This window comes from Ascochyta rabiei, chromosome 1 (genome assembly GCF_004011695.2).
Source record: "Ascochyta rabiei chromosome 1, complete sequence".
NCBI classification, from domain to species: Eukaryota; Fungi; Ascomycota; class Dothideomycetes; order Pleosporales; family Didymellaceae; genus Ascochyta; species Ascochyta rabiei.
In genome coordinates this window covers 3,026,474-3,042,890 of record NC_082405.1, presented here as the reverse complement: position 1 = coordinate 3,042,890, position 16,417 = coordinate 3,026,474, and the positions used below count along the sequence as shown (strand labels likewise).

The window sequence follows — 16,417 nt, the reverse complement described above, 5'->3', positions numbered from 1 at the left end:
ACAACCTACAAAGGAGATTCGCTGCTACGATAGGTTGTAGAATACATGAAAAGAAGTATCCTGTCACTCCCCCACTTCGCCCGAGAACAACTGCTCCCATGTACTAAAAAATAAAAAAGTCGAAGGGAACGCAAGGGAATCGGAAGGAGCGCAATGATGTTGGTATCAATCAACAGCCGGCATATCTGGACCAAGAGACGACACCGCTGTCCTCTACTCACCAGAACCGCGCCGCCGTGTATTAGTCGTCTGTCGATAACACCCAGTGGTATCGTCAAGCGGCATCATATTAAACAATTCTGTAAGAGGGAGGAGAGAAAGAAGTGGAGGCTGTAAGCCAGGCAGCGTGTCCGAACAAACAGACAGTGCGGCCCCAGCTTAACGGAGGGAGAAGCCCTTCCTCTTGCCCTTCTCTTCCAGCGGCCGTCCGGATTCGATGCGTGCCTTCTTCTCCTCGAGCTCTCCTCGTTGTCGGTCGAGCTGGTCTTTCATCTCCTTGTGACGGGCGTACAGCTCCTCTTCGCTCTGTCGCAACTTGCTTTCCTTCTCGTTGACCTTCTGCTGGAAGACCATCTTCATCTCCATCTCCATCTTCTGGAGCTTCTGCTCGTGCAACGAGCGCTCCTCCTCCTGCTTGACCGCAGGGTTGATCTCCTTGAACACGCTGGAGTCCTGCTGGACACCCATCGCTGTAAGCTTCTCGGAGCGGTAGTTCTCGTAGAGTGCGTTGTTGGTGTTTTCCTTCAGCTCTTCCATGTGAGTACGGATGAGCATCTGTCGCAGCTTGACGAAGTCGCAGTGCTCCTCGTTGTCGACCTCAACAACACCCCATGGCATTGCGCGACCACGGACCTTGCGGCCATCAGCCGTAATGACCTCCTCGTTAGAACCGACAACGGCGAAAGGCACCTTGGCCATGATCTCTTGGTTCTCGGCAATTGTCTCCTCGTCGTCGAGCTCGTATCGTGGCCCTTCGAAGATCTGGATCTTGTGGTAGGCGATGTCTGCGAGAATCTAGGCATTGTCAGCATGTATGATTGTAAGCTCCAGAGCTAAGACGTACCCTTCGCTTGAAGTTGTCAATCTCGTCGTCAGAGACGGTATCAGCCTTGGCAACCACGGGGATCAAGTTGACTTTGGTATGCAGCTTCTTCATGACCTCAACATCAAGAGGCTTGAGCGAGTGACCGGTAGGTTGGATGAAGTAAACAACAGCGTGGATACGGTTGTCAACGATGTTCATGCGGTTGACTTTGTTCTCAGCATCCAGATAGGCGTCAAATCGTTGTTCGATGTTCTTGACAATAGGGTCCCATGATTCATCATTGTTGATGAAGTCACCGAAGCCGGGTGTGTCAACGACAGTCAATCGCAGGCGAACGCCGTTCTCCTCGATATCAGCGCTGATGGATTGTATGGAAACGGTCTTGGAGATATCGATGCTGGGGGGCTTGCGCTCCTTGGGAGGATACAAGGAAGTGTTGAACAGTGTGTTCACGAGTGTCGACTTTCCGAGGCCAGATTCACCTAGGTCTTGTTAGTGCACCGCTGATAGCTTCCAATTTAGGTGGAGACACACCAACGACCATAACGTTGAAGTTGAAGCCCTTGCGCACACTCTTGCGGTGCCACTGGTTGGGCAAGTTTGCGAAACCAACGTAGCCGGTGAGCTTTCTGCGCACAATGTTCAGGTCGTTCGCCATCTGTGCTGCGAGCTTTGGATCCTTCGCTGTGATGGTCTGGGGAAGGGCTGCGTCTTCGTTAGCCATGGAGGTGTCGCGATCCGCAGCAAACGAACCGTTCGCGGTTGTTGGTGGTGATGGGGACGCACGTGAGGGAGGGGCGGGTGATACGGCGCCGTTGGATTCTGGATTCGCAGTTAGCCCCTGTGGGAAGGAGAGAGAATCATGTGGTCGTCAAGAGCAGCGACATCAACCAGTGTAGAGCCCGATTGAGGGCTACCACACATTCCCATTTGGTACAGCATCGGCGCCTGAGGCTGTCTAGGGGGTCGCAAGCTGTGCGGCGTTCGAAGTCGCGAGCTGTGTAGGACTGGGGGTGTTTTCTTACCCATGGCGGCGGTAGAGCTGCGGTCGCAGTGCAGACGGCGTGGAGCGAGGGACTTCTGTAGAGCGACGCGAGATCAGCAGGGTGCCTTCAGAATACGGTACGGCTGGTTGTGGCTGCGGCCAAACAATATGGAGACGCGACGCAAATCAAAACCTGGAGAAATAGAGTGAAACAAAGGCGATAGTGCGGGTGGCGTACCAGGCAGCGTTGTGTATGCTCTCGAGCGAAGCGATGCACTCAGAGTAATGGGATCGTGAGATTTGCAGGTGACTGCGAGCGGGAACGGCGTGGGTGCGGTGAATGCTGCGACGTTGACAGAGGCAGACGTGGTACGCTTCGCTGGTGGAAAGGGGGTCCGATCAGGCGCTAGACCAAAATCCCCGGTTCACGAACAACGGCTGGGACAGCAGGGGAAATAGATGGAGATGGTGCAGCGCGAGCAGTAGTGAGCTTCTAGCAGCTGTAGAGTGCAATTGACGGCTTGTACGTCGACGCAAGATGTTTCTGTGGTCTTGTCCAGCCCCGTGAGGGCAGTCGCGTACCACAGAGCTCGGAAGGGAAGTTGTCACGTGCACAAGCTCACGAACATGGAAATTGCACCCCCAGAGGAGGCTTGATCGGCGCAAGAGCAGGAGTCGTGCTTCCTCATTGCACTGCACTGTGAAAGTATAGGAGTGCTCAGCTATTTGATTGCTAAAAACAGTTTCGTAATATCTCCTGACCTCCACCTGCCTAGGTTTCGTAACTTCTGTCGTATGCACCAGTATATCCAACGCTGCCTCCAACTCAATGCGAAACATGCGCAAACCAAGGGTATTGTGCGAAAAGTCCAACCCAACGCCAAATAGTATGCATCAAGAAAAACTCATGAGCGCCTTGTTAAGCTCAGCCTTGTCGTACTTGACGTACTTGCCCTTGCCCTTGTCAATCTCGCGATACTTATCGTAGAAGCGGTTGTACAGTGGCTCGATGATGTTCTGCACCTCTTTCGACAGCTGTGCCCGCACTTCGGCCTCCATGGCATACGTTTTGTGGCGGGCGACAAGATCCTCAAAGCTCGTGTTGAAGCTCTTGAACTTCTCTTTAATTGCATCTTTGTCCTTTGAGCCCAGACCCTTAACAATAGCTGCGGAGTCGGCTGCTCCACCACCAGAGTGTGGCCTATCCTTTGACCGATTGGTATATTGTACGTCGAGCAGATGGCCGGATGGCTCTCGCCATGCTTCAAGATACATGGCTGAACTGGCCTTGCGCCAGGCTGCAAGCTTGCCTGCATAACTCTCCAAGAGTGGGGCGAGCTCGGAATTACGGATTGTGCGGGTGACAATGGCTATGTTGTTCGCCAGGAAGATGCCTTGTAAGGTCTTGCCTTTCAAAAGCATCTTGGCCTTGCTCGTGAGGTTCTGGATGAGCGTGTCGATCGTGTCGGACGCGTACGATGCGAACAGCTTGACCATGTCAGGGTTGACATCTAGCGTTGTCGAGGGTTTATTCGCGGAGGGATTGTTCCAGCCACCTTCTCCCAGCGATGCTAGTATCGATGACAGTGGATCCAAGTAGTTGGTCATTTCCTGCAGCCGACGCATCGATTCACCTGTGATAGGTACGGCAGCTCCATCCATCGGCAGAGCAACAAGGGTCTGCGTGCGTACCCTCGTGTCTTCAATAAGCTTACTCAAGGAAGTCTTTGATGTTTCCCGAATGGGCTTGACGCTGTCGTAAATCTGGCCCTTTAGTGCGCCAGTGGTGTCCTGCAGTCGTAGAGAAAGTGTGCGCACCATGCCACAGATTTCGTATCCAAGGAAGCAATCTGTAAGCAAGTTCTTCTGAATGTGGCCGTTCAGCTCACGTAACGTCCGATTAAACTCTCCCAGTGAGGCCTGGCATGTCGATTCACAGACCGGTGTCCATTCGCCTCGTGCAAAGATGTTTGTGATATTGTCGTACTCGGCCACAAATATGCCTTCAATCGCCTGCACGTATGTGCCAATGCCGTTGGTGCCCTTTTTGTACAAGGCATCCGGTTGCACCTTTCTAGCTGTCGCGACCGAAGCTTGAGCAAGACTGCCCAGTGAACTTTCCAGGTAGCTGCCTCGAATGTCTGCATATATCTTTTGTGTCGGGGTTGAAGACAGATCAGCTTGTGATGTCGAGGCGACGGTCTGCGCGATGTGGCTGTTGATGCCACGCAAGGTCGAGAGTTGGTCTGGCGGCAGAAGTGGAAATGGGTTGTTCTTAGCAACAAACTCCAGCGGCTGCAGCTTTTGCCTCGAACAGTCCCCCAATATGCTACGGAAGACATCTTCCAGCTGCTTGTTCCCCAGCTTCAAGAGGCCGTTTAGCTGCGCAATCGCCTGTTCGTTCGAGCGTAGGTTCGTGCGCTTCAAGTCGGCGAGGGCCATTGTGGTTCGATCGAGAGACGCAATGTAATCGCGGAGGTCGCCTCGTCCAGGTCTGTATCATGTCAGCGGGTCCTTCATCGCAGTATATTGTACATACCCAGCCCTTATGATCCTCTCCTCCCTCTCACTCTGATCTCTCGGCGCCCTGAGCCTCTCAATAGCCTCAATGACCCTGTCGATGTTGCTTGTCGCAATCTGCAATTTCTGTGTATTCCCATAAATCGGGCTAATGGCTTCCTGCACAGCCTTCCCACTGGCATCGAGCCTGTTGACGGACCCTTGGATCTTCTTTGTAAGCGTCTTCATCTTGTCCATGTTGGCGAACAGCACTTCGACTTCGGCGCTCTCTTCGGCCAGAGCCGGAGGTTTACGCGGGCCCACCATCTTGCCTGAAGCGCGCCTGCCGAAGACGATTTGAGGGGAAGGAGGCTGGGAGCGACTGCTGCGGACGTGGTAGCTAAGACCGTGGCAGCTACGGGTGGTGTGACCGTGGGGGCCAAACGTGGTGGTCTACGAATGTGGCAACATGTACAATGAAAAAAAATTAACCAGAATAATGCTCAAGCAGGCTGGCAGCCGAAATTATGTAGATTATGTAGATTATGTACGGAGGATGACTGGCGAGGGGATGCTTGCGGAGAGCTGCGGGAGATTTATGACGAACCAGGGTCGAGATGAGGCGCACGGTGCAGGGAACCTATCACTGAACTGCACTCTACCCATTACACCTTGACTCGATATGGCACGTCTCAGCGATAGGTAGTTTGAGATATGCATTCTCATTCCGCGACAGCCTTGATTTTTTGCCAACAGAGTATCAAGCTGCTGGCCGTGGCGTCCCCTAGTCAAGCTGCCGAGCTGTCAAAGCAGCGTAGTGTTTCTGGTCGCCGTCAAAGCCGCCGTCAGCCTTGTTTTGGCGAACGAAACCACTTTGAGTATCGATGTCATGAGGGTTCATGTGCAGTCACCCTATGGCAATCTGAAGGACGGCCAAGGTGATAGACGTAAGACCGCACACGAGCAAGCATCACAAAAGGCCAGCAAAATCATTGGAGGAATTAATTCCATTTATTTCATCGAACCCGAAGTCTGCATGTAAACTGCGCGGTATTCCGTACGTATTCAGTCTGTGGAGCTGAACGAATACCCGTATTTGACTGAAAGACCAATACCAAGTAGCTCTACCAATACCAGTTTCAGTTTCAACGACGCTCGCTGTCGCTGCGTAGCAGGGATGCAGTGGCCTGGACACGGTATGCGATCAGACTGACAAGGCTGCCAGGCTGTCACCATGGGTCAGACAGTAGCTTATCACAGCGCAAATCGCCCTTCTCCAAACTATCCTCTTGTAGCAGCAACATAACTAACCCTGACCCTCTTCGTCGCTCACGCTGAACTTGTGGCGAAGCTTTTCAAGCTTTGTTGAGAATCTGGGAAACTGCTTGGCTAGACGTTTTCAAAGCAGACGATGCGCTCGTGTGTTGTGGGCAGCGTCCTCAAGCAGTGTCTTCAAGTTACGCTGTAAGACGGTGATAAGCTGCATCATCTTTTCGACATACAGTCTGCAGTAATGACTCCACCTCTGGACCAGTTTATTTTATACTGCATCGCAGATTGCCACTGTAAGCGCGCATGTCTGAACGCCTGGGTTGTTGGTCTCTCGAGTGAGTTCTCTACGCTGCCTTTCATGGACATCACGTCCTCTGTCGTATGCGCGCCATACCCGGAAATAACGTAGCCTCATCATGATGGCAACAGGGCAGCTGATATCTGTCTTTGTGGTGTAACATCGATAGACTGCTAGAGTTGAGGCCCTCAGCTTCATCTCCGTTTCGCCACAAGGCTGGTTGATACTGTCAGAAAGCTCTTTATCTCAGCACAAGCTTTCTCCTCAACATCTTCGTCAATGTCTCTCAACGCGATATCGATATCTTGCAGGTGGTTAAGAGGAGGCTTGCAAACAAGCAAGCATCATGTAATACATGTCGGGAAGAAGACCACTTACCTGGAACATCGACAAATCGAAGGCCTTTCCTTAGAAGTTCAGAACTTACCAAGATCGTCATGGCTTCGACTAGCGGTCATAACTTCAAGATGCTTCGAGTCTCTTCATAAAAAGTCTCATTTCCAATATTGACTTTCTTCAAGCTCCCCTCTGAGACAAAAGTCCAGCTGTGGTGCCTACACTGAAACTCCCTGACATAAGCATGGCACATGTCAACGACATCGTCATGAAATTAATTGCATTGATGTCAATCTTCATGATTGACAGCATGATCTGACGAACTTACCTTTGGAAAGCTGCGTCATATTCAGTATGAAGACATACCTTTCTGTCTTCCAGCTTTCCCCTGGCTTGCAGATTGTCTCTAGTTGCAAACAACACGTTGAAGTGATCCATGGATGTGCTGTATCAATCACGGAGATCATGCTGGAATTGCTGACATCCCGCCTCGTCGTTGTATAGTCTGGTACCAAGCAAACCTTCATCTTCAGACACGTTTACCACAGCGCCACGTTGGGTGTTGCTTGTATTGGCATGATACCCGAGGGACATTTGGAGGCCACGAAGTCACGAAGGTGTTGTCTGCCGGACTCGCGGTTTCTCTCTTCGTCTTGAAACTCCACGATCATGTCGCTCTGCATCGTGCTGTCGGCGGCTCCTTCCTTCCAAACGATCTCGGCACTGTCCCCAGCAGACACGTTGACAACTGGTTCTCCTAAAAGAGGGATTAGTAGCGAGCTCTTGCCAATCCCTTGATTACCAGTAACTGCGAAAATGATGACCTTCCTAGTAGGTATCGCTCTGGCAGATTGAATTGCTCTCATCAACACATTGATCCCCGTTATGTCGAGGTTGCAGCCGTTGATTGTACCGGAAATTCTATCACACAGAGCGTGAATACCGGAAACAGTATCTGTGTGGTCATTGTCATCGTCATCATCGTGATGGTGTGTCGAGTTCTCCACGCGAGGAAATCCTGTCGACCTCACTTCGAGCCGGGCGGATGTAGTCGGAAATTGAGCTGACATCCTGTTGACATTGAATCAAAGAGTTAGCGGGGTGTTGTAACTTGAGTCTTACGCCAAACGTAGTCACTGAGAGAGGGAGAGGCGCCTTTCTGGTGCAGATGGAGAGACGTGAACGTCAAGTTGGAGGAAAGAAGACTCTGATGTAGTAGAAGCGTTACAAGATCATATTTAGGAGTCCCGAGACTGGCGGTGGGAGAGCGGCAAGCTCGCAACCGTGTGGCGAAAAGTGAAGGTGAACATGAAGGTCTGACCAACAACGTTTGCTTACATCGGAGCGCCAATGGTGATACCAAGTTGAGGTAGGCCTGGTATATGCTTGTTGTATATTAGCTGTTGGCGGTAATTACAGGCGGCTCGGGACCATATGGTGCTTCTCGACACAAGCTGTATTGACGGGCGGAGACCAGGATTATATCAGCTTCCACATTCTTGCCGCGTAAGTCCCGCTTGATGGTCTGCTCTTCGCGCTTGATGTATGCAGATCCTGCTATCTCCAAGATGTGTCTTCGATAGTCTCGGAGATGATGCAGGTTTTCCTTACGCGCTCTCAGAAGTGATTCAAACTGCTTCAGGCATCGTTTCGCTTTTAGAAATGGCGCATCTTGGATTTTGTTCACTCCTTTCGAGAGGGCATCGTCGAGAAGTTGCTACCACAGCAGTCAGCTAAGTATCGTACAATCGAGATAATTCGATATCCTCACATCACAATTATTCGCGATCAAAAGGGTATGGTGAACCCCGAGGCGTCGTGTCGAACGCGCAAGATATTTGTTGTGCGTGAAACTTGTCACAATTCGCTGAGCAGGAGCGACGACGATCTCGAAGTCTGCCATCTCACGGAACTTTTCGACAAGCGCTGTGCGTATTTGATTGCCATCACCGTATCCTGATATATCAGTCAGTGAGCGCTCAATGTGGGACTTTTGCATGCCCTACCTGGGAGATCGAGAAAGCACAGGTTGTTCCTCAGTAAGACATGGCCTGTCTCAAGTCGCAGACGCTTTACTAGAGGCCACAGTTTTCCTACAGCCTCTCTCACTTCAGCGAGGTCTCGATCATGAATTGCGTTATGCTTTATAAGACCATTTTGGGTACCAATACTGGCCAGGCGATCTTTGGCGAACTTTACGCACATGTCAGCGAATCTGCTACTCTCGATATCCGTATATTCGAGCGCATTCTCCAGCTGTTGATGACATCCCTGGTTTCAGTGGGCATTAAAAATGATGCGGAAGAAATCTCGTGCTGTTCGGGCGCTGTCGAGAATTTGCTGCTTCTCAGCTTCAGACTCTTCTTCATCGCCTTCCTCTTCTTCATCGCCCTCCTCTTCTTCATCGCCTTCCTCTTCTTCATCGCCCCCCTCTTCTTCATCGCCCTCCTCTTCTTCATCGCCCTCCTCTTCTTCTTCTTCTTCATCATCTTCCTCCTCTCCATTTGGCCCCCATTCTCATCAATCTCGTCCCCCTCCTCACCACTTCCGCTGTCTGTACCACCATGACCCTCACCAACTCCCAACAGAGCCTTGCCTCTACATTTCCTCGGAAACGCAAAACTATAGCTCTTCGCCTGCTCCTCAACATAGTCTCTAATCTCCCCATGCCCCAGATACTCCACAACGACATCGCTCTCCACAGAATCATCACTGGCCCCGTCCTTATAGGCAATGATGGTGGGGAACGCTGTACAAGCCGATGAATAAGACGAAACATCGACCACGTCCCTGTCTAGCACGGAACAAAGCAGCGAGCTCTTCCCCATGCCCTGTTCGCCCAGGAACGCAACGCAGAGCGTCTAGCTGTGCGAGACTGTTCTGGCGCGCTCGAGCGCGTGATGCAGGTTGGTCAGCTCTGTGTCGGTAGAGGAGCACGTTGTGGTCAGCGCTAAGAGCTCAGAGCAGGATTCCTGGATGCGTCGGCTGATGTTTTCGTGGTCGAGGGCGTAACATGGGTGGTAGGGGCGTTTCTTGGTTGCTGGGTCGTAGCTAGAGGGTTCGTTGGTGCTGGGGCGAGCTTTGTGTTGCGCGAAAGTGAGCATTGCTTGTGGCGGTTGGGGACCCGCGCATCTGGATTGTCTATCTTGAAAGGTCAGCAAGGAATGAATCGGAGTTGGAAGTGCTGAGTCTGACCCTAGCATGATGCCGTGTGAGATCCACACGCTTTTGGCTGTGTGTTGTTGTGGTATGAAGTTTGATCTTGCAGCTTGATTGCTGACAAGGTAACAATGAGTGTGTTCAGGTGTTGTAGACTGTATCGTTGATGATGACGAAGGGAGTACGAGCGAATATAAGTAAGACCGTGTAGAAGAAGCTGCAACGTCAAGTGAGAATCTTCTCCACCTACAGGAACACCGCCTCACTGCAGAATACTGTCCCAGATAGTAGGCGAATCCACTCAACCCCCAAGTAAACTCCCAGGTAAGACTCCCTGTACCGCTTTTCAGCATATCTTTCCTCCAAAGTGAGAGAACCACCAACCCATCCGAACCCAACGTTCCCACGTACCATTATTACACTGATACATCCAGATCCACAAACATACCATACAGTGAGCTGTAACACCAGTAGGCAACTCGTTACTATATTCATTAGATTATATCCAATCATGTGTTTGCATACGTGAATGAGTTATAGTACCGCAATGACTTCTCTGAGAGAGAGAATTGCAATGGAGAGGTTATGTGAGGTGGGGATGGTTTTTAGGTGCTGAGTGTGAAGATCGCTAGGGTCAAATTTAGAAGATGAAGAAAGTCCAGCATGATTTAAACGATTGAAAAACATACAGGTCATCTTGTGTTAAGTATATGGTCAAGAAGTTCCGTTTTGGCACTCGGTTGCTCTCAGTGCGCAACTCCACAGCGGCTGTTCCTTCGAGATATCCACATGCACACCTCTACACGGGCAGCCAAAAGTCTAAGACGAATCCACCTCGGTTTTGACTTTGGACTTGCGTGCCTTCTTTGCAGGTCGCTGCACCTCAGACTCGGGAAATTGGCTCTTAGCCTCTGCAAGGGCATAGTTGAAGGCCGGTAGCTGCTTGGACAGAGCTTTCCGAACCCGCTTGTGCGCATCGGACGTGCATGTGTCGTTCTCGAGGAGCTCTTGCAGGATTCGAGCAAATTCTTCGAAGCGGGCTAGGACGTCGGTAATGAAGTCCTGCCCCATGGCTTGCCACTTTTCGCACTGCCGTGTCTTGACTTTACGCGGGATTGCGTCGAGTAGCGCGAGTCGCCCATAGTTTGATGACCTGGTCATACGGATCAGGTTGGTGCGCTGTTGGCCGTAGATGCACTGGGCTTGTGTCGTGGATCGTCCAAACGAAGGGGGTCCAGCCACTCGAGCTATCGTGCTGCAGAGACTGCGAAAACCTCAACGCCTTTATTCTTCTGCATTTTCCGTCTGATGTCGCTGCATTCGCGTTGACCATCAGCCATTTTAGCTACATCCATCAGATACTTCTTATATTCGTTCACGAAATCGCGATCTTCGTGTGTCAAATTGATGATGAATGAGTGGCATCTGTCGATCGAGGCAAAAGATCGGAGATGTATGGCATGATTGAGGTGCGTCTTGTTCCTCCTGGCGTCGAACGAGACCTGAAGGTTTTCAGCAGCTCTGTTTGGTCTACACATCTGACGCAGTGTCGTGACATTAGACTGGAAGGTGGAGCACAGAGGGCGATGTGGGGCGGTTGCTTGGCGCCACGGATGACGGCAGTGGGGAAGGCTGATGAAGCATAGGACAAGCCTTGTCGAGCCGCACTGCCGAAGACGTGGTGGGTTCCTGCAGTAGTCTGTTCTAAAACCTCAGACACATGCCCAGCACTATCTCGAGATGCAGGTTGTGAGGTTTTCGCAGAATCGCCGTGGGTAGGTGGGTGTTCCTGCATGTGCAGGGCTTGGCCGTTGACGTAGTAGGCAGTCGCCGGGGCACGAAACCTGAATCGCCAACATGCGGAAACTTGCGGGCGGTCGCGAATTAGCCGGCTTCGTCATGTTGAGCGTACCGCGGGCATGCAAATTGGGAAAACTACAGGCCAGTGCTGCGCAGGATCCTACACCCTCTCCTTCTGACCGTAACATTGCTATGGCGCGCTTTGGCAATGCGCGCGACCTCGGCCAGCTCTGGCTGCGGGGGACGCGTCGCAGGTGAGCAGACCCGGCACTACAGTTGTATAGCTATAGCTACAGCCACAGCTACAGCCACAGCTACAGCCACAGCTACAGCCACAGCTACAGCCATGGCTGTGCTTCGTAAACACACGCGCTGACGGCCCAGGCTGCATTCAACCGCCAGCACTTGTCCGCGGTCCAGCGCCTCTACCTACTCGCTTCGCTACGGGCCCCCTGTCCTCCTCGCGACCCTCGGCGCCGGCTACTACGCCTCGTCCCGGCCCATACAGCTCGATGCGCCGTCGGCGTGGTCGTCGTGGAGCCCCGCTGTATCTCGCTCGCAGAAGCGCAGCAGCTCGAGCGCCGCACAGAAAGCCGAGCGGGAGAAGAGCGGGCCGGATCAAGACAGACCCGGCGAGCAGGACGCCCCATCGCAGACACGAATCGCGCAGGGCTACAGCGGAGAGGAGGACAAGGCGGGAGGCGTCAAATCAGCCTGGCAGACCATCTCGAGCAGCCTCGCGAGCCCCACCACGTCCGTCACATACATTGGCGACTCCATCCTCGACTATGTCATCCCCCACTGGGCCAAAGTCCTGCCTGGCTTCATCAAGAAGCTGCAGAACGAGCTGTCCATGGCCCCGGGTTCGTTGGCAGAGGAGATCTGGTACGAGGCAAACGACCCCGAGACGAACCCCGAGATCACCTGGGACGCCTCGGTGCGCGTCTCAGACCAGCTCTGCGACGAGGAGCTGTCGTTCCGCGAGAAGAGGTCGCTGTTCACAAAGGCTGCCCTCGCCCGTTATCTCGACATCCCAGAGGCCACCATCCACCCCGACGACGTCCCTGTCATAGCCATGTGCGGCTCTGGCGGAGGTCTGCGCGCTCTTGTCGCGGGCACCGCTTCCTATCTCTCAGCCAAGGAGCATGGCCTCTTCGACTGCGTCACCTACACGGCGGGCGTCAGTGGAAGCTGCTGGCTTCAAACGCTCTACTACTCCGACATCACCCAGCGCAGCCATGCGAAACTCATCCGCCACCTGAAGAATCGACTCGGCGTGCACATCGCGTTCCCTCCAGACGCCCTCGAGCTCCTTGTCAGTGCGCCGACGAACAAATATCTTCTGAGCGGACTTGTAGAGAAGGCCAAGGGCGTGCCTGACGCCGACTTTGGCATCGTCGACATCTACGGCGCGCTGCTTGCCGCACGCTTGCTGGTACCAAAGGGCGAGCTGTCCGTTAGCGCGTACGACTTCAAGGTGTCCAACCAGCGACGCTTTACCGACGATGGATCGCAGCCTCTGCCCATCTACACCGCCGTGCGCCACGAGATACCGCTCGCTGAGCAAATGGATACGAAAGATCCCATCGCTGCCGAGGCCAAAGCGAGGAGGGAGGCGTGGTTCCAGTGGTTCGAGTTCACCCCATACGAGATGTGGTGCGAGGAACTGTCGGCCGGTATTCCAACCTGGGCCATGGGCCGCAAGTTCGAAAACGGACGCACTGTGTGGCGCGACAACGGCCTGGCCCTGCCAGAAGTGCGTGTGCCAATGCTCATGGGCATCTGGGGCTCTGCTTTCTGTGCCACGCTTTCACACTACTACAGGGAGGTGGGCCCTTTTCTGCGCGGACTCGCAGGCTTCGCTGCCATCGATGCCATGATCTCCGAGCGCGACGAAGACCTTGTCAAAGTCCACCCCATCGACCCCGCCTCGATACCCAACTACGCCCTGGGCATGCGCGAACTACTCCCACCCTCTTGTCCCGAGAGCATCTTCACGCACAACAACTTCCAGTTCATGGACGCCGGCATGTCCAACAACCTCCCCATCTACCCTCTCCTCCGCCCTGGCCGCGACGTTGACGTCCTCATCGCATTCGATGCCAGCGCCGACGTCCGCACCGACAACTGGCTCAAAGTAGCCGACGGCTACGCACGGCAGCGCGGCATCAAAGGCTGGCCCGTGGGCGCCGGCTGGCCCCCATCCGACGAAACTGAGGAACAAATCCAAAACGACCTAGACGAAGCGCAAGCCAACACAGAAGCGCAAGCGAACGCCAAGATCAACGAAGCCAAAGCCCAAGACGCCTCCAACAAAAAGCAGCACAAAGACCTAAGCTTCTGCAACATCTGGGTCGGCTCCACCGAAGAACGCTTCTCCAAAGAAGAACCCCCAGCGTCGAAACAAGTCGAAGCCGACTGGGAACTCATGCACGAACACTCGGGCATCACCGTCGTCTACTTCCCCTTCCTCGCCAACCCAAAGTGCCCCGGCGTCGACCCCCGCTCCAGCGACTTCATGAGCACCTGGAACTTTGTCTACACTCCCGAGCAGATCGATAGCGTGGTGCAGCTTGCCCGCACCAACTACGATGAGGGTGCCGAAAGGACGAAGCGCACTATTAGGGCTGTCTATGAGCGCAAGAAGAAGTTGAGGGAGGAGGCGGAGAAGAGGGAGAAGGAGAGGCGGTGGAGGTGGAGACTTAGTCAAGGGAGGGTTGCGGGGCATCGCATGGGGGAGAGTGATCATGGGGATCATTTTACTTAGGTTGTTTGGAGAGGAGGGAGAGTTTGATGTTGCATGATACCCACTGGGCTGAGAATGAAAGCACCTTTTCTTTTTTTTTTTTTTTTTTTTTTTTTTTAACACTCTAACAGTATACTCTTCATGTGTATCATTCACGAATTCGCTGTATTCAACTCTTTCATCACAACTTCGCCTTGCTCTTCTCCCGCACCTCCTGCGCCATCCTCACCAGCGCATACAGCGTCTGCAACCGCGGCATCTCGAACCCCCGCTCCCTCGCAATCCGTATCGGATTGCCCAGAATCACCTCAATCTCCATGCGCTTCCCTTGCTCCCAGTCCATGGCCATGCTGGGCTTGCTGCCGCTGGTGTTGCGCTGCGTGGATCGGATAATGGCATCGGGCGTGGCAAAGTCTGCGGGTAGTGGCTGGCCGAGCACTTTGGGCGCCGTGTCGAGAATCTCCTGCATCACGCCTTTCAGGTGTCGTTGTAGCTCAGCATCGTTGCTCATGGCGTGGTTGGTGGAGCCGAGCGTGAGAACCGAAGACGGGTTCATCGAGGCGTTGATGGCGATTTTGTGCCAGCGGACTAGTTGCAGTTTTGCGTGTGTGTAGGCGCTTGCGTCTTTGATGCCGCCTTCGAGGAGCGCGGCGATGAAGGCGCGGTTCTTGTCTTCGGCGGCGCGGTCCGTGGGTTTGGGTTTGCCTGTATCGAGATGTGGCAGGTAGGGGCCGCTGTTTATGCGTGTCCAGCGGTTGTGTTTAATCTGTCCATGAGAGGGCTGCGCGCAGGTTGCGATTGTGACAGCGCTACATATCGCTGCGCCTGGGAAGCGGCGCGCGTAGGGCTCTTCAACGCCAAGCCCGTTCTGGATCAGCACGATGGCGGTCTCGTTTCCAACCAGTCCTTCTAGTATCTCTGAATCATCGCTGACATCGGGGAGTGCTTTGGTCGAGACGACGATGTAGTCCCATTGGATCTTCTCTTTGCGCGCGGCGTCCGGGTTGGGGAACGTGTGGGTCGGTGTGAAGGTGTAGTCGCCGTACTGGGGTGACGTAACTTGGAAGCCATTTGCTTTGACAGCCTTGTAGTTGCTGCGGCAGATAACTGAGACGGAGAGGCTGGGGACAAGAGCAAGGCGCGAGGCGTAGAAGGCGCCAATCGCGCCGGCGCCTACTATGAGGACGTTCGTTGGCATGTAGGGCTGTTGGGGGGGGGGGGGGTCTTGATGATGTGCGGTGTTGGGAAGGTGCAGCTAATGCCGCCAGATGATGATAAGAACAGCAATCGACCACTATAGGCTTTGGCTCCTGAAATCAAGACTTCAAGGAAAGACACAGCTGTGATGTGGTGCTTGAGGTGGGTGCTATCTTATCGATAGACAGATATGCGGAGTTTAGCCTCGGCACATGCAGATGCGAGGAGTTGCGTGGGCATGCTGCTGGTCGTCGTGGTATTTTTGGTCAATGGTGCTCTTTGGTGTATCCTTGTTTTGAGAGAAGACTAATGTGCGTAAATGAGAGTGATCAAAACGAGTGGTTTTGTGAGGAGAAGGAAGTTACGGCGAATGGATTGAGACTAGCGCCACCAGCAATGACGAGCTCGACACTTCGACGTCACGCTTCTTCACACCATCACTCGTTCGATTGTACGTCTGTACTCATCCTCCAGCCAAAGTCGATTTTACAGGACCAGGAGACACACACGTGCTGCTCATCAACAATTCTACCCAAATCTTCTCTGCCTCCCGTATGCCCGACGCGTGCATTACAAACGCGTCAAATGACAGTACCATTGGCTTACTGTGAACTGTGTTCCTCTGGGCTTACTCACTTATCTGCCCATCAAAGTTGATATTGCAATGCCGTGAGGGCAGCATAGCGTCCAGTAACACCTTGTATTGCAGACGATTGACGACGTGCTATCCCAGCTGAGCGGTGCTCCAGTTCGTATCCATGACCCGTTACCTACTTAGTGGTTTCCGCGACGTCACACCAAAACGCAAGTCATCCATACGCGGAAAGGTTGATGAGCAGCTCACGACGACAACTGTAACTTCCTCCGAAGGAATAGTCTGGTAGATCTCTGCATCGACTCCATTGTCGTAGCGGAGATTGGTAGCTGGACGAGAAAAATAATTAGTCTTCAGATACCGAACTCACTCATGCTTGATGGAGCAAGCATGAAAGAGGTTGCTGAGGTATTGTGACAGAGGTTAGGTCAGGCTGAAGAATTCGGTTCCTGGTGATATAGATCGGTCCGGCGATATTGAGGTTG

General features: G+C 53.3%; 7 protein-coding genes across 8 annotated transcripts, besides 5 other annotated features; 1 reads left to right on the top strand and 6 right to left on the bottom strand.

The window, feature by feature from the left end:
• Positions 1-378: 378 nt before the first annotated feature.
• On the bottom strand, positions 379-2,074 carry EKO05_0000915 (Cell division control protein 3; the record flags this gene model as incomplete). Of its 2 annotated transcripts, XM_059635526.1 has the most annotated exons (5): positions 379-1,014; positions 1,064-1,527; positions 1,580-1,750; positions 1,799-1,867; positions 2,071-2,074. In XM_059635526.1, 5 exons carry the CDS (start codon positions 2,072-2,074, stop codon positions 379-381), a joined length of 1,344 nt encoding a protein of 447 aa, XP_059491509.1. The 2 variants fall into 2 exon arrangements, with proteins under 2 accessions (XP_059491509.1, XP_038803457.1); XM_038936884.1 differs by having other exon boundaries at positions 1,580-1,867.
• An 850-nt stretch (positions 2,075-2,924) lies between these two features.
• EKO05_0000914 (exocyst complex component exo70) lies at positions 2,925-4,856 on the bottom strand (the record flags this gene model as incomplete). Its single annotated transcript, XM_059635525.1, has 2 exons — positions 2,925-4,524; positions 4,570-4,856. 2 exons carry the CDS (start codon positions 4,854-4,856, stop codon positions 2,925-2,927), a joined length of 1,887 nt encoding a protein of 628 aa, XP_059491508.1.
• Positions 4,857-5,633: 777 nt separating this feature from the next.
• Positions 5,634-5,665: a tandem repeat.
• A 2,166-nt stretch (positions 5,666-7,831) lies between these two features.
• On the bottom strand, positions 7,832-8,338 carry EKO05_0000913 (uncharacterized protein; the record flags this gene model as incomplete). The annotated part of the gene is made up of 2 exons (XM_038936541.2): positions 7,832-8,152; positions 8,207-8,338. 2 exons carry the CDS (start codon positions 8,336-8,338, stop codon positions 7,832-7,834), a joined length of 453 nt encoding a protein of 150 aa, XP_038803456.2.
• A 292-nt stretch (positions 8,339-8,630) lies between these two features.
• On the bottom strand, positions 8,631-9,263 carry EKO05_0000912 (uncharacterized protein; the record flags this gene model as incomplete). The annotated part of the gene is made up of 1 exon (XM_059635524.1): positions 8,631-9,263. The coding sequence occupies one exon, from the start codon at positions 9,261-9,263 to the stop codon at positions 8,631-8,633; it is 633 nt and encodes a 210-aa protein (XP_059491507.1).
• A 1,150-nt stretch (positions 9,264-10,413) lies between these two features.
• On the bottom strand, positions 10,414-10,755 carry EKO05_0000911 (uncharacterized protein; the record flags this gene model as incomplete). The annotated part of the gene is made up of 1 exon (XM_038936916.2): positions 10,414-10,755. The coding sequence occupies one exon, from the start codon at positions 10,753-10,755 to the stop codon at positions 10,414-10,416; it is 342 nt and encodes a 113-aa protein (XP_038803455.2).
• A 696-nt stretch (positions 10,756-11,451) lies between these two features.
• On the top strand, positions 11,452-14,161 carry EKO05_0000910 (Phospholipase A(2); the record flags this gene model as incomplete). Its single annotated transcript, XM_038936504.1, has 2 exons — positions 11,452-11,648; positions 11,779-14,161. The coding sequence occupies 2 exons, from the start codon at positions 11,452-11,454 to the stop codon at positions 14,159-14,161; spliced, it is 2,580 nt and encodes an 859-aa protein (XP_038803454.1).
• Positions 11,687-11,741: a tandem repeat.
• Positions 13,638-13,697: a tandem repeat.
• Positions 14,036-14,095: a tandem repeat.
• A 65-nt stretch (positions 14,162-14,226) lies between the features above and the next one.
• Positions 14,227-14,258: a tandem repeat.
• A 63-nt stretch (positions 14,259-14,321) lies between these two features.
• Positions 14,322-15,338, bottom strand: EKO05_0000909 (2-dehydropantoate 2-reductase; the record flags this gene model as incomplete). Its single annotated transcript, XM_038944837.1, has 1 exon — positions 14,322-15,338. The coding sequence occupies one exon, from the start codon at positions 15,336-15,338 to the stop codon at positions 14,322-14,324; it is 1,017 nt and encodes a 338-aa protein (XP_038803453.1).
• Between the last annotated feature and the right edge of the window lie 1,079 nt (positions 15,339-16,417).